The 17,015-nt window shown below is 44.3% G+C and overlaps 1 protein-coding gene across 1 annotated transcript in view; it reads left to right on the top strand.

Annotated features, from left to right (window-relative positions):
- Window positions 1–11,536: 11,536 nt before the first annotated feature.
- LOC132771328 (transmembrane protein 150A-like) overlaps window positions 11,537–17,015 on the top strand; it is a 37,952-nt gene continuing 32,473 nt past the window's right edge. The window contains exon 1 of the mRNA XM_067466948.1: window positions 11,537–11,905. Coding sequence (XP_067323049.1) covers window positions 11,790–11,905 — 116 coding nt within the window. The 5' untranslated portion in view covers window positions 11,537–11,789. The remainder of the gene's footprint in view (window positions 11,906–17,015) is intronic.

Here is a 17,015-nt window from a genome sequence, read left to right as displayed (position 1 = left end):
AAGGCACTGCAGACTACTTCAACCAGAGAAGTCAGCCATAGCAGAGCACCTGATGAACCAGCCTGGACACAGCATATTATTTGAGATCACAGAAATGCTGGACCACACCAACAACCACCATGTCAGACTACACAGAGAAGCCATTGAAATCCACAAGCATGTGGACAATTTCAACAGAAAGGAAGAGACCATGAAAATGAACAAAATCTGGCTACCAGTATTAAAAAACTCTAAAATTACAACAGCAAAACAGCAGAGAGGAAACAACCAGGCACATCTTAACACCTCTCAACAAAAGATTTTCCCAGGCTCAGGCAGGCCTTCAAATGCTAATGAAGGTGGTCAGTTGAAACATTCACACCTAGCTCCAGCAGAGAAGAGCTCTTTGCCCCACCCCAGCCATTCCACAGATATATAAACCCATTGTCCTAATTCCAACAGACCTCACTACCTCTGAGGATGCTTGCCATAGATGCAGGCGAAACGTCAGGAGAAATGCCTCTAGAACATGGCCCTATAGCCCGAAAAAACCCACAAGAACCTAGTGATTCCAGCCATGAAAGCCTTCAACAATACATTAAGATCTTTCTTGTTGTCTTCAATCATTCATTCCTTAGGAAAACTCAGTATACCATATTTTTCATCCACAAACCAATCGGGCCACTTTACCAGTGAACAACCATCTAGTTTTAAAATGCCAGCAAAAAATAAAATAAAATCTCTTTCCAACCATTAGCTTCCCAGTATTTTTAAATCTCTGAGTAACTTTGCTGCAAGCCGCCTTTTAAAAATTTCTTTCTTCTTTTAACCAAGTTTTCCTTGGCAACCTCCACTTTCTTCTCCATTCATCTTTTCTCTTTCCTCTTATTTTATTCCCTCTTTCCATTCTGAGGAGCTTGTGCTTCATATTTTGTCACCCCCCCCCCCCGTTTTTCTCGCCTGCCTTCCTCTTTCTTTCCTTCCTTCCTTCCTTCCTTCCTTCCTTCCTTCCTTCCTTCCTTCCTTCCTTCCTTTCTTTTTCTTTTTCTTTTTCTGGTGCTTCTCTGTCTTTTGTTTTCTTTCCTTCTTTCTCTCCCTCTCTTTTCTGTTTATCATTCTTATTTCTGGTACTTTTCTTTCTTCTGCCTTCTCTTCTTCCTTTTCTCCTTCTCTTTTCAGCTTAACAGCACTTCTCTTTCTTTTGCCTTTTCTCCTTCTTCTCTTTTCATTCATATTCTGTCATTTATTTATTTGTTCTTCATTTTGTGTTGTCAGGCTGAGGCTCCTGTGTCTTTCTACCTCTTTCCCCAATTTTTTACTTTCAGGGATTGTCACCCTCACATTATTCTTATTCTTATTCATTCATTTATTTATTTATTTGTCGTGTCAGGAGCGACTTGAGAAACTACAAGAATTGGCCGCCTGCAAGGACGTTGCCCAGGGGACGCCCGGATTATTTGATGTTTTTATCATCCTTGTAGGAGGCTTCTCTCATGTCCCCGCTTGGGGAGCTGGAGCTGACAGAGGGAGCTCATCCGCCTCTCTCCAGATTCGAACCTGTGACCTGTTGGTCTTCAGTCCTGCCGGAACAGGGGTTTAACCCACTGCACCACCGGAGGCTCAATTGTTCTTATTCTTATATTGTTATTGTTGTTATCGTGTTTATTTATACCCCACTTTATCTCCCCTGAAGGAGACTCAAAGCAGCTTACAATTAAAAGTATGACCACAAATTTTGAAATATATGGAAATACAAACATTAAAACAAAATTAAACAGAACAGTATTAAAAATTCACAGTGAAAATCCATTAAAACATATTCAGTGCTAAAAATAACATTGTGATACAGTTTTGGGAGATAGAATCGCTAGTCTGGAAAATACAAACATTGTGACAGGTAAACTTTTGGACAACATTGAAACAAGAAGGGGATCGCTCCCAATCAAGGAATCCAAATAAACAACAAAAAAAAAAACTGGGACCTGGTCAAGAGCTACCTTAAGCAATTAAAGATAGACATAATAATATGAATAAACAAACACTAACAAGAAGATCAGAAGTCACAGGGATGCTTAGAGTAACCTTGCTTCTAGCCTCTTTGGGAGGCTAATTACTACAATTTTACAACCACCGATGAATAGAAAGAAGTCAAACCATTTATGTTCTTTTTGTGTGTGTTTTGTGCGTTTTTTTACGTGTGTTTTTAATTATCTCTTTCCAAAATTCTCTCTTTTTCCAAACTTTTCTATCTAAATATTGTTCTCACTCTTTCGATGTAGTACGCCTAATTCACTTATGACATAATTCAATAAAAAAGCTATTTTTAAAAAACAAACAAACAAGAAGGGGAGTCAGGCAAGGTTGTTTGCTGGCACCTTTTCTGTTCAATTTCTATGTGAACAATAGTTGCAGAACTGACCTCCCCTGATCACTTCCCACCATCAGGAGGAAATAGGAGAATTCAAATCTTATTATATGCTGATGATATGGTCCTCTTGTCAACTACACAAATAGGACTCAGAGGACTCTTGAGGACACTAAGTAGAATTTGTGATCAAGAGAAGTGGAGCATTAACCATTCTAAAACCAAAGTGATGGTATTCTCCAAGAAGAAGCAGATACATAAATGGCAACTGGATGGCCACTCAATAGAACAGTGTCACAGCTTTAAATATCTGGGCATCCACTTCTCATATAATGGTAACTGGAAAGGTCATATGGAGGCAGCCAAACTATCCACCTGGAAGTTCTAGCCTTTGGGGGTTCCTTGGTATGTCCCACAGTTAAGATCTTTGCTGCTAAAATTTTACCACAATTGTTATATGGAGCAGAAATATGGGGACAGGGCACCACAAAGCAGATTGAATGCATCCAGAATAAGTTTTTAAGAGCTCTTTTAGCCCTTCCTCCTGGGACACCATCTGCCTTGTTAAGGCTTGAATTGGATCTTCCCTCACTTAAGGCCAGAATGCGTAAGCTTAGCATTTCATATGGGAAGACTTCTGGAAATGGAGGATGAGAGTATAACAAAACAATGCTTTTTAGAGCAATATAAGTGAGGAGGTTGGGCTCAACACTGGTTAGCTCTGCTCCACCATTATTTTGATGGGTCAACAACAACCCTAATGCAGTTGAACAAGAAGGCGATTAGAGACAAAATCTTTGAAAAGGAATGCAATTCACAAGTTGCGGACTAGTAAACAGCAGGGTTTCTCCACTTGGTATCCTCTACTAGAGAGTGACCAATATTGCCAACAATATCTTCAAGGGTTGTTGTAGGTTTTTCCGGGCTAAAATTACAACAGCAAAACAACAGAGGGGAAACAAACAGGCACATAAAATCACTCTCAACAAAAGATTCCCCCCAGGCCCTTCCAAGCCACTGAATGCTAATCAAGGTGATCAGCTGAAACATTCACAGCTAGCCCCAGCAGACAAAAGTCCTTTGTCTCACCCTGGTCATTCCACAGATATATAAACCCATTTTTCCTACTTCCAACAGACCTCACTACCTCTGAGGATGCTTGCCATAGATGCAGGCGAAACATCAGGAGAAAAATTGCCTCCAGAACATGGCCATATAGCCCGGAAAAACCTACAAAAACCCAGTGATTCCGGCCATGAAAGCCTTCGACAATACAATATCTTCAAGATTTAACATCTGTAGCCCTTAGAAAAGCATTTACAGCCCTGCACTTTCAAACAATGCCATCAGGTTAGTTAGAGGGAAGACAAAGAGGGATCCCTCATGCCCAAAGTCTTTGTATTTGTGGGTCCGGGGAAAGAGAGGATTTAACACACTATCTGTTACATTGCCCGTTGTATAATGACCCCCGAAACAACCTTCTGGGACCCCTTTTGGAAGAAAGGGTGGGATGGCAACAGTCCGTGCTTATCTGTCACTTGTTAGCAGATTATTCCAAAAATATAACATTAAAGGTTGCCACATTTGCAGTCGCAGCCCAAAAACTCCGAGCCAAACTAGTAAAGTCCACAGCAGAAGCTAGAAATGGAAATGGAGATATTTTGGGATGATACAAATCAGGCATTTGTAATTGTTGTTATGTCATTACTACTATAATTTTAAAGAGCCAGTATATGGAACATGTTTTAATACTTATATTGGAAAGTGCTTACTGTACTTTTAAAGGTTGTCTATTTTATGTCATGGCCTATGACTAGTACAATAAACAATTCATTTCACTCACATTGTGACCCAGAAAGGCATTGGGAGGAATGAGCCTGGGTCCAACTCTGGGCATGGTCTTCCCCCTCCAACCAGCCTGCCAAATGTACAGATAGATTTCCATCAAACTCACCCTGCAGGGTCTCGACCAAACCCACACAGCTGAATAGGGCAGGAGCTCAGAAGCAGTTGATACCGATCCCTTGGGCCGAATTCCCTTTGCTTTTCTCTTTGGGCTTCTCTTCTTCCAGAGGGATCCAATGTCTCCTCCAATCCTCAGCTTTGCCCCCTTCATCCGAAAGGGAAGGACACCCTCCTCCCTTCCTCAAAGGAAAGCGGCAACATGACAAAATGAAAAATCATCCACCCATTGGCTGTTTCTTCATGATCCTTGTTGATGGAGACAACCATTTCACTCTGGGTCCCTTGCTTCAGCCTTAACTGCCATGGAACATCCGGCGCATCACAATGGGTGGCGCATCATTCATGCCCAGTGAAAGTCATAGGTACCTTGTCAGGGGATTGTGCTCTGTGCAATGGTAAAAGTAAATAAATATCTTTGATTTCATGACATGTGTTGCTCACAATAGGGTTTGTGAGCAACACAAGACAACAGAGAGCTTGATTGAAGGAAAAACATGCCAATGGTTTGGAGAAAGTAAACTGTTATTATAAGAACCCCATTATTAGGTAGGAAAGTTGCTCAAAGATTACATAATAAAATTGGAAGACTCCCCCAAGGGCCATCCAATCCAACCGCCTTTCTATGCAGGAAAACACAATCAAAGCCCTCTTAACAGATGGCCATCCAGCCTCTGCTTAAGAACCTCCCAAAAAGGAGACTTCAGCGGACTAGGAATTCCCTCAATTTAGACGCTTGACTTTGATTGATGCAGCCAAGAATCACATTGGCCTTTTTAGCTGCAGCACCACATTCTTGGCTCATGTTCATCTTGTGCTCTCCTAAGACTCCTAAATCCCTTTCACATGGATTTTTTTTTCTCTTCTCACAATTGGACAGGGTGCAAGAGGATTCTTGGGAAGACAAAGAGGTGGAATAAAACAAACCCAAGCATATAAGTCCAGAAAGGATCTGACCAGGGAGTACATTGCAATTCAAACTATCTAACCCTATTGCTCCTGCCCACCACTGTGAGGCACTCTTCACTCTTCATTGCTCAGAGTTGTTGCATTCCCATAAAGTCGACTCACAATAGAGATTAAAACTGAGGCCAGACCTACACTGGCAAAGAATGCATTATATAGGTCTATACTGAAGTTCAGAACAGTATCCTTTGGTAGTGTAGATCCAACCTCAGTTTCCCAGTTTCTACTTTACCTGTAGAGATGCATTCTCCAAAAGCACGAGTGTCTGCTCTGCCACTTTCCTCAGGAGGGGATGCAAGGCCAGCCACACATTCAGCATCCCCTGAGAAGTCTCCTGATCTGATGCTGACTGGTTGGTCCTATGTTTTCTACTTGTTTTGCTAGTATTGCTGCTGTTATTGCTGATATTATTTGTACTACTATAACATTATATTTTATGTACATCTTGCTTTACAGTCTAATGTAAGCAAAAAAAACCAAAACAAATATATCCATTCCTTAAGTTACTTCTGATGATCTTACACGAATGTGCTTATCATTCACATGGGAGAAAGCCAATAAATACTCGAGGAAGGTGCCATGCTGTGGAGGTGAGGGCTCCAGCCTGGCTGGGGATTCTGGCCACCAAGAATCAGGCTTAGCCTTACCCACGTGTCTCCCCTCGTTTCTAATTCTTTTGCTGAATCCTTACATGTCAAACAGGGTGATTTTTGGAAGGGGATTATGCTTCCCAATTTTTTTATCTGCATGGGACATGTCCTAGCTCAGCTTCCCAATTCCCACTCTTGGCAACTGTGTATGCTGGAGCTGGGTGGGTGAAGCTCTCCTCAGTCGTTGACATATGACAGATCATGGGTCTATCCTGCACAGACTCCAAATAACTTCTGGGAAAGAATTACATGTTCATACAATTTTATGTTTGCCTGTAGGGTCAATAAGTTCAGCTCAGAAGAATGGCAAATACAGAAAAGGGCACTTAGCTTGGGTGGTATTACCGATTGGTTAAAATGACATGTGAGCTAGGCACTTTAAATCCAGTTTCTGCCTTCTGCAGAATTCTGGGGTTTGTAGTTTAGTGAGGCTGTTAACGGCTCCTTCCTAGACCCCAGAATTCTGCAGGAGGCAGAAACCAGATTTAAAGTGGATTTATTAATTAGTGTGATGAAGTACATTGATGTACGATGCCGAAGAAAAAGAAAGGGAGCAAAGATATGAAAGAACAGAATTGGAGAGGCAGAATTGGAAGCTAGAGCACAGTTCTAGCTGGGAGAAGTGCTGGGAAGAAGGAAGGAAGGTTGGTTTGCTGGCTAGCCTACTAACCTGCAGTCAATGCAGATTGCTTAACTGGCAGAATTGGAAGCTGCCTCCTTAATTAATATTTGTTGGGTTCTGAATACTTATTTATTGACTGGTTATTTTTATTTGCCTGTAACTGTTCCAAAGATAGTTCTCCCAAGCAAAAAGATTTTCTTAAATGGTTCAATTTGTTCTATTTCCAAAACTTTAAGTAAAAGTGCCACTTGTTTGGAGGGACATTCTTTTGAAGCATTAACGTTTTTACTTACTTAATTACTTATTTGTCCATTTCTGTTCCGTTTCCCAACCAACAAGGCTCCTTGAGGTGATGGGCAAATAAAAACCAAGTAAAACAGAGGTCCCCAAACAAAGGCCTGCAGGCCAGATGCAACCCTCCACGGTAATTTACCCAGAAGGTTGCCAGTTTGAAGCCCCAGGTCGGCATGAGCACCCTACTGTCAGCCCAGTTCACTGTTTACCTAAGTAGTTCGAAAACAGCTTAGTGCTATAAGTAGAGAAATTAGGTACCGCTAAAAAGTGGAGTAGGTATTACCATTAAAAGACAAATATCAGAAAATGCCTGGCGACCAAAAGCAAGAAGGAAGTCCTGATAGCTCTTCGTCATATAAGATGGAGAGACAGAACCCCCCCCCGGCTGGATTTGAGCACAACCTCCAAGGCACCAAAAAGGTGGACGTTGTCACAACATACCGCCTTTCCGGTTGTCTCTGTCCTATCTGTTCAAATGATATTGAATGTTTGCCGTGTATGTGTACTGTGATTCACCCTGAGTCCCCTTGAGGAGTTAAAATTGTTCTTCGTTTGAAATATTGTATTGTTCTTTCATTTTATTTATTTATTTAGTACAAAAAATTAGGCATGTGCAGTGTGCATAGGAATTCATGATTTTTGGAAGGGGATTGTGTTGCCCCCCCCCCCCCCTCCAACAGTCTGATGAACTGTGAATTGGCCCTCGACTTAAAATGCAAGGCCCCTGCATTAAAACAATACAAAGATAGAGACATTTCAAAAATGCATGCAAGTTTTCTAGAAAGAACTAAGAAGAGGTGCAGGTTTGTCTTCTCGCCTCTCATGTGCACAGGTCACACATCCCATGGCATCACACCTTCAGGTGTGCCTTTAACAGGTGAGTGGATTCAGCCTCATGTTGCCCTGCTCACCTGCAGTCAGCCAGACCTGGGCCTCCCCTTGGCTGCACATCCACTTGGCTGACTGGGGAAGACAGGTTCCCACCTCAACTGTGTGGTTTTAATGGCTTAGTGGTTAGGGAGGAGGGAAAGATCTGTGTCTCTGCAGAATTAGGCTGTCTTAACAACTGGATGTCCAATTGTTCTGGATTTTCAAATGTAAAAAAAAAACCTTTTTGTGGTTTTCTAAGTAAAGCAGGGTCACAGCAGGGTTACTGCTGACACACAGTGTAGGAGTAAAAGCTGTTCATTGTGGAGCAAAGGATATAACAGCCCCACCTCTGCAACTGCGCCTGTGGTAGGAGTCCCCCCCCCTTTCCATTTAGTGGATTGCGTGTGTATTGATTGAGTCCTGCGGGCAAGTGGAAGCAAGTCCCTGAACAGCCACACTTATGGGGTTGCATAAGGAAGTGGGGAGGAGACTGAAAGGGAACTTTTTTAAAAAAGGGAAAGAAAAGAGCCCTGATCCAAAACAAAGGAAGACACAGAAGTGAATCACAGGGTTTCGTTGAGTGAGGATGTGGCGTGGAAGTCACATTTCAAAACAAACAAAATGGCCTGGCCTGAATTTGAGTCTATGGAAACCTTTTCAGTTTGTGAGAGGATCTTCAGCCTCTGGCCTCTACCTGCTAAATGTGAAACTGGAGGAGGGGCAACGTGAGGACATCGCTTCCCCCCACCCCCATGAAAAAAGTCTGCCCCCCATCAAATTTTACTTTGGTACCTACATTTGTTTCATTGCAGAGTACAAGATTGTGCACACCTAGAGCCTTCTGAAGGTCATGAAGAGTCGGAAGCGATGGAATGAATAAAGAACAACAATAGGGCCCTTCCAGGCAGACCTTGTATCCCGGGATCTGATCCTGTTTTCTGCTTTAACCTGGATTATATGAGTCTCACTGACAGATAATCTTGGATAAACAGAAAACCTGGGATCGGATCCTGGGATATAGGGCCTGTCTGGAAGTGTTCCTAAAGGCACCAAATCTGGGCTCAGCTTGGATGTGATGCAAGGTCAGCCCTGGTGAGGACTTGAGAGGGAAAGACCAAATGCTTTTTCAGAAGGCTGTATTTCAAAGCAAGGAACTGGCAAAACCATGTCTTAGGATTCCCTACCTAAGAAAATCTTATGAATTTCAAGGAATAGGCATATCAACAAGTGACTTGAAGGCACCTTTCCCCTGGGACTTGTATGGGGAACATCTTTAGGTCCTGAGGCATCAAGCCTCTGAATAAACAGCTTTCCATGAGCGAGTTGAGAGCAGACTGTCCTGGAGCCCTCTTGTCCCTCTTGGTCCAGAGGTTTTTGTGCTGCCCTTAGGGCCAGGGATGTCAAGCTAATTTCCATCTAGGGCCACATCATCTTCCTTGTTGCCATCAAAGAGCTGCTGAATCCAAGGATGGAAAATCCGTGGTGAGAGAGGGACAGCAATAACACTATGTAACAAAAACTGATTAAATTCTGTTCTTGGTTTGAAAGTGTTCTTTTCTATTTTATTGTGTGGTCATTACTTTGCAAGTCATTTTTCTACTCTCATTTTTGTGGCTGCCACAAACTATGTTGGATTGATTGAGAAACGGCCATATAACCCAAAATATCAAGGCTGGTAACCCACAATATCTGCTTTGAACTGGATTATCTGAGTCCACACTGCCATATAATCCAGTTCCATGTGGATTTTATACAGCTGTGTGGAAGGGGCTTTGATGAGATATTCATTGAAAAACTATAGCAACACATGCTATAGCAGGATGTCCCGCAACAACAAAGTTTTGAGAGTTTCATAAACTTTTCCCTTTGTTTTTATAATAGCACCAATTAGGAAATGACATTTGTAGCTCAGAAACAAAACTCGCGTTACTATCGCCCCTTCCACACAGCTGAATAAAATCTCACATTATCTGCTTTGAACTGGAATATATGGCAGTGTGGACTCAGCTATCCCAGTTCAAAGCAGATATTGTGGCATTTTCTGCCTCGATATGCTGGGTTATATGGCTGTGTGGAAGGGCCCATGGTGTAATTGTTTTACAGACTGCTTTTTCAATTTAGATCCCAATTTGCTTCCCCAGATGTTCTTGAACGACAACTCCCATCCTTTGTGATGATCTGCTGTGCAACTGGGAATCATGAGAATGGCAACCCATCCGCACTTGTGACTCTGAGGTCAGCGAAAGGTGAAAGGGCATTTGAAAGCCAGGCTTCCTCTCAATTGTTGACTCTAAACCCAAATGGTCCTGACTAAACTGGGCAAAGGGCAGCCTCCTAGATGTGACTGTGGGCCCTTCCAGACAAGCCCTATATCCCAAGATCCAATCCCAAGTTTTCTGTTTATCCCAGATTATCTGGCGGTGCGGATTCCTAAAATCCAGTTTAAAGCAGAAAACCTGGGATCAGATCCTGGGACACAGTGTCTGTCTGTATAGCAACTCCCATCTGCACTAGTCATGATGTCTAATGATGTAGAATGTGGGAGTTGGAGCCTCAGGAGGGCTGTTAGGGATTGTGGGATTTGAAGTCCAAAACACCTGGAGAGCTGAAGTTTGCCCATGCCTGGGTTAGGCAGTGGAGGAACCCAGCAGAGTCCTACTCCAGGCTGAAGTGGAAGGAGGTTTAACAGAGCCTTAACAAAACTCCCAGGGAGGAAGCAGCCAAACTTTGAAGCTGCAAGACAATTAAATGTGTATCAAGGTGAACAATTGCAACATTCACACATGCCTCGAACAGACAAGAGTTCTTTCTTCCACCCGGGACATTCCACAGATATATAAATCCCAATTTCCTAGTTTCCAACAGACCTCACAACCTCTGAGGATTTATTTATCGTGTCAGAAGCGAAGTGAGAGTACAGTTGTAATGTATTTAAAATCACGAAGTCTAAAAACTTGGCATTATACTGAATGTCCAAAACTCCAAGTGGCCAAGTAGCTGGCCACTTGGAGTGCCTCTGGTGTTGCTATAAGATGGTCCTCAAGTGGAACCTCCTTTCCTGTAGTTTGAAGCCATTGCTCCCTGTGCTACTCTCCAGGGCAGCTGGGGCAGAGAGTTCCACTGCTGAACAGCGCTCGCAGTCAGGAAGTTTTTCCTCATGTTCAAGTGGAATCTCCTTTCTTGTAGTTTGAAGCCATTGCTCCGTGTGCTAGTCTCCAGGGCAGCTGGGGCAGAGAGTTCCACTGCTGAACAGCGCTCGCAGTCAGGAAGTTTTTCCTCATGTTCAAGTGGAACCTCCTTTCTTGTAGTTTGAAGCCATTGCTCCGTGTGCTAGTCTCCAGGGCAGCTGGGGCAGAGAGTTCCACTGCTGAACAGCGCTCGCAGTCAGGAAGTTTTTCCTCATGTTCAAGTGGAACCTCCTTTCTTGTAGTTTGAAGCCATTGCTCCCTGTGCTACTCTTCAGGGTAGCTGGGGCAGAGAGTTCCACTGCTGAACAGCGTTCGCAGTCAGGAAGCCTTCTCTTCTGCAGGCTAAACATGCCCAGCTCTTTAAGCCGCTCCTCATAGGGCTCGTTCTCCAGACCCTTGATCAATTTAGTCATCCTCTTCTGGACACATTCTAGCTTGTCAACATCTCCCTTCAACTTATCAAAACAGTTCAATGCCCGGCGGCTATCTGTGTCTTAGAAATCCCAGGAACCCGCAGAAAGAAAGAAAGAAAGAAAGAAAGAAAGAAAGAAAGAAAGAAAGAAAGAAAGAAAGGCTGTGACTAGTCAGCCAAAGGAAGGGAGTGTGGGTGAGCCCAGTGGGGCACTGGAAGGGGAGCGGGCAGGCGCTCCTGCCCCTTCCTCGCCCCTTCCTTCCTTCCTCCCCCTTTCCCCCTGGCCCGGGCCCGGCCTCTCGGCCCAAGAGCAGCGGTGGCGGCGCCCTTCAGGGGCGGGCCTGGGCCTCCCTCGCTCCTCCTCGGGGGAAAGAAAGGGGCCGGCAGCCCAGCCCAGGCCGAGGAGGAGGCTTCAGTGGCGGTGGCAAGAGAGGAGCCCTGGGAGGCGACGGCGGCGTCGTGGTGGTGTTGGTGTTGCCCGATGGCGGCGGCGGCAGCGGTGGGGCGGGCGGGGTCCCCCTCCCGGCCCAAGATGCCCGCCTGGGCCGCCCTCCCGCTCGCCCTCCCGGCTTTCAGCATCAGCGGCATGGGCCTCGTGTGAGTGGCTTCTCCCCTTCCCCTTCCTTCTCCCCCTTCCACGGCTGGCATCTCCCTCCTGCTCCCAGGGATCCCAGATGTGCTGCTTGAGGCCCTGCCTCGGAAGGGGTCCTTGGGCAGGCCTGTGGTGGAAGGGGGCCTCTCCAGGGCAAGGCTGGGTAGACTTCACATTGGTTGCACTTCCTTGGCGGGTCTGTAGATTGTTTCTAGGTTGTGTTCCCTCCTCATCTTCCCTGTGCAGTCAGGACTTCCCCTGAGGTATAGTTAAGAACACTTTTCCTCTGGGTGGATCTTTGACTTTGCACTCCTGGCTTGTTCTTGGTCTTGCAGCTGTTCTGATGCCTGTGGTGGAGTCTCCATCAGCCTGTAGAGCCCAGTTTAGGTGGTTCAGTTCAGCTTGGAGCAGTGGTTCCCAACCTTCCTAATTTTCCCCCCGTGTCAGGAGTGACTTGAGAAACTGCAAGTCGCTTCTGGTGTGAGAGAATTGGCCGTCTGCAAGGATGTTGCCTAGGGGACGCCTGGATAATTTGATGTTTTTATCATCCTTGTGGGAGGCTTCTCTCATGTCCCGCATAAGGAGCTGGAGCTGATAAAGGGAGCTCATCCACCTCTCCCCGGATTCAAACCCGCGACCTGTTGGTCCTCAGTCCTGTTGGCACAGGGGTTTAACCAACTGCGCCACCAGGGACTCCAACCTTCCTAATGCCACGACCCCTTAATACAGTTCCCCCGTGTCAGGAGTGACTTGAGAAACTGCAAGTCACTTCTGGTGTGAGAGAGTTGGCCATCTGCAAGGAAATTGCCCAGGGAACACCCAGTTCCCAACCTTCCTAATGTCATGACCCCTTAATACAGTTCCTCATGTTGTGATCCCCCCCCCCCCACCGTGTCAGGAGTGACTTGAGAAACTGCAAGTCGCTTCTAGTGTGAGAGAATTGGCCGTCTGCAAGGACGTTACCCAGATGTTCTGATGTTTTACCATCCTTGTGGAGGCTTCTCTCATATCCCTGCATCCACACTCTCACCAGATTCGAACCTGCGACCTGTCAGTCTGCAGTCCTGCCAGCACAATGGTTTAACCCAAGGGTCCACAAACTTTTTAAACAGAGGGCCAGGTCACAGTCCCTCAAACTGTTGGAGGGTCGGATTATAATTTGAAAAACAAACCATAAATGAATTCTTATGCCCATTGCACATAGCTTATTTGTAGTGCAAAAAAATACTTTAAAACAATGCAATAATTAAAATGAAGAGCAATGTTAACAAATATAAACATATATAAAAGTATTTCAATGGGAAGTGTGGGCCTACTTTTGGCTGATGAGATAGGATTGTTGTTGTGTGCTTTCAAGTAGTTTCAGACTTAGGTTGACCCTGAGCGAAGGCCGAGTAAATGACCTTGGAGGGCTGCATCCGGCCCCCGGGCCTTAGTTTGAGGACCCCTGGTTTAACCCATAGCGCCATCAGGGGCTCCTATGATTTGAGGTGAGCCACAAGAAATGTCTTTCTGGGTTGTAGGTTTTTCAGGCTATATGGCTATGTTCTAGAGGCATTCTCTCCTGACGTTTCGCCTGCATCTATGGCAAGCATATTCAGAGGTAGTGAGGTCTGTTGGAACTAGGAAAAATTGGTTTATATATCTATGGAATGGCCAGGGTGGGACAAAGGACTCTTGTCTGCTGGAGCTAGGTGTGAATGTTTCAACTGACCACCTTGATTAGCATTTGATGGCCTGGCAGTTGTTTGGTGTGGCTTGTTGGTTCCTGGGGCAATCTTTTGTTGAGAGATGATTAAATGTCCTTGATTTTTTTCCTCTCTGTTCTCTCTATTTCTGGCTCACACAGTTTGATTTTTGTTTTTGTGTCAGGAGCGACTTGAGAAACTGCAAGTCGCTTCTGGTGTGAGAGAATTGGCCATCTGCAAGGACATTGCCGAGGGGATGCCTGGATGTTTGATGTTTTACCATTCTTGTGGGAGGCTTCTCTCATGTCCCCGCACGAGGAGTTCGAGCTGACAGTCATAATGTAAATATCTGATATGCAGGATGTATTTTCATTCACTGGAACAAATTTGGCACAAATACCTGATACACTCAAATTTGAGTACTAGTGAGATTGGGGAGGGGATTGATTTTGTCATTTGGGAGTTGTAGTTGCTGGGATTTATGGTTAACCTACAATCAAAGAGCATTCTGAACTCCACCAATGATGGGATTGAATCAATCTTGGCACACAGAATTCTCATGACTAACAGAAAATACTGGAGGGTTTGGTGGGCATTGACCTTGAGTTTTGGAGTTGTAGTTCACCTACATCCATGGAACAGTAATAATAATAATAATAATAATAATAATAATAATAATAAATGGTTCTGGCATAAAGCAGTACAGGTGGTCCCAGTGGTCATTGGCACACTGGGTACCGTGCCAAAAGACCTCGGATGGCATTTGGAAACAACAAACATTGACAAAATCACGATCTGTCAACTACAAAAGGCCATCTTACTTGAATCTGTGCACATCATTTGAAAATACATCACACAGTCCTAGACTCTTGGGAAGGGTTCGACTTGTGATTTTGTGATACAAAATCCAGCATACAGATCTCGTTTGCTGTGACATACTCTGTTTTTATTGTAAATAATATTACCATCTGCCAAAGAACTGGTGGGGATCACAAGCCTGAAAAAGTTATGGAAGATGGAAATGTCAAACTATTCTGGGACTTCCCAATTTGGACTGACAGAGTTTAGGAGCACAATACTCCTGACCTCACAATTGTGTTAAAAAACCAAGTATGGATCATCGATGTTGTAATCCCAGGCAACAGCAGGATTGAAGAGAAACAACTGGAAAAGCTGACACGATATGAGGATTTAAAGATCCAACTGCAAAAACTCTGACACAAGCAGGTCAAGGTGGTCCCAGTGGTGATCAGCAAACTGCGTGCAGTGCCTAAAGACCTTGGCCTGCACTTAAAAACAATCAGCGCTGACAAAATTACCATCTGTCAGCTGCAAAAGGCCACCCAACTTGGATCACACACATTATATGCCGATACATCACACAGTCCTAGACACTTAAGAAGTGTCCGACGTGTTATTCAATACAACAACCAACATAGTAATCTTGTTTGCTGTGTACTAATCTTGTTGTGTATAAATAATAATAAAAATCTTTATTTATATCCCACTTTTCTTCCTCACGGGACCCAAAGAGGCTTACAACATATTAAAATCATGTAAACAACAATCCAAATACATCGATAATAAGTATAAAACATGATAAAATAACTATTCTTGTGGCATCATGTCAGATCATTTTGCACTGTGTTCCAGTCCATAAACATTATGGTGTTTATGTGGACAATTTCAACAGAAGGGAGGAAACCATGAAAATGAACAAAATCTGACTACCAGTATATATTTTTTAAAACCAAAACACCCCAATCACGACAGAACACCTCTCAAAAACAGGGGAATTCCAGACAACCAACAATCAAGTGCCAGTTAATGCCTCCCAAACAAAGGGTACCCCCAGGCAGCAATCAGCCAGATTTGGATGCTGCAAGGCAATTGAATGCTCATCAAGGTGTCCAATTGCAACATTCACACATGCCACAAGCAGACAAGAATTCTTTCTCCCACCCTGGACATTCCACAGATCTATAAACCCCACTTGCTTAGTTTCCAGCAGACCTCACAACCTCTGAGGATGCCTACCACAGATGGAGGCAAAATGCCAGGAGATAATGCCACTGGAACATGGCCATGCAGCCCAGAAATCTCACAGCAATGCAGTGATTCCAGCCATGAAAGTCTTCTACAACACATGATATCAATTTTTTCCCGTCCTGCCCCCCACCCATGAACCCACCACCCATGACTTCTCACACTGCTCACTGTGAGTCCCGTATCTCATAAAATCTGCCCTTCAATCTACTTTAGTAAATTCTCCTTGCGGCCGTTTTAGGGCCCTTGCAGACAGGCCCTATCTCCCAGGATCTGATCCCAGATTATCTAACAGTGTGAACTAATATAATCCAGTTTAAAGCAGAAAACCTGGGATCAGATTCTGGGATCTAGGACCTGTCTGGAAGTGCCATTAAAGTCCACATTTGTCTTCCTTTCCATGTATTCAAATGCCAGCCTCCATTTTTAAACAAACTCTTCATTGGGTTGTTGTAGGTTTTTTCGGGTTATATGGCCATGGTCTAGAGGCATTCTCTCCTGACGTTTCGCCTGCATCTATGGCAAGCATCCTCAGAGGTAGTGAGTTTGCTTGCCATAGATGCAGATGTAATGTCAGGAGAGAATGCCTCTAGACCATGGTCATATAGCTTGAAAAAACCTACAACAACCCAGTGATTCTGGCCATGAAAGCCTTCGACAATACATTAAATTCATCATTTCCTTCCCGGATAGCTTGTTTTTATGAAGCTAACGTGATGCATCTTAGTTTGAAATGCCATTTGAACAAGGTCCTGCAGGAACTTTCAGATGGCATTTCAAATTAAGATGCATCATGTTATCTTCATAAACAACCCCTCGTGGCCGAGTATGATTCTCTTCCAGGAGTCGATTCTTGGCAGTGGGTCCGTAAGTGACTGTGGAGACCTATTCTGGATCCTCATGGTCTTTCGCCATGAGGACATAGGTTTCCCAATGGAAGGTGGTCCCAATAGAGGTTTGCTTCCTCGTGGCATGTTTCTCTCTTCCATCTTCTATTTGAACCTCTTCAAAATCCACATCACCTATGGAAACATCTGCCCACCAGTTACAACATTCCCAGTTCTCAGTGTTTATGCTACATTTTCCAATGGTAGCTTTAAGCACATCTTAAATCTTTTTTCCTGCCTGCCGACATTCCATTTTCCATCCTTGAGCTGAGAGTAGAATATCTGTTTTGGAAGACAGTGAACAGGCATTTGAGCAATGTGGTCAGTCCAGCGAAGTTGATGACGAAGGATCGTTGCATCAATGCTGGTGGTCTTTGCTCCTTCCAGTCAACCTGTTTTCCTAAGAGTTTTGCAGGATTTCTGGGAGGCAATGTGATGGAATCTTTCCAGAAGTCGAGAGTGACGTTTGTGGAAGGTCCATATTTCACAGGCGT

Source organism: Anolis sagrei, chromosome 3, assembly GCF_037176765.1.
Source record: "Anolis sagrei isolate rAnoSag1 chromosome 3, rAnoSag1.mat, whole genome shotgun sequence".
NCBI lineage: Eukaryota > Metazoa > Chordata > Lepidosauria > Squamata > Dactyloidae > Anolis > Anolis sagrei.
This window is presented reverse-complemented; position numbering and strand designations above follow the sequence as displayed.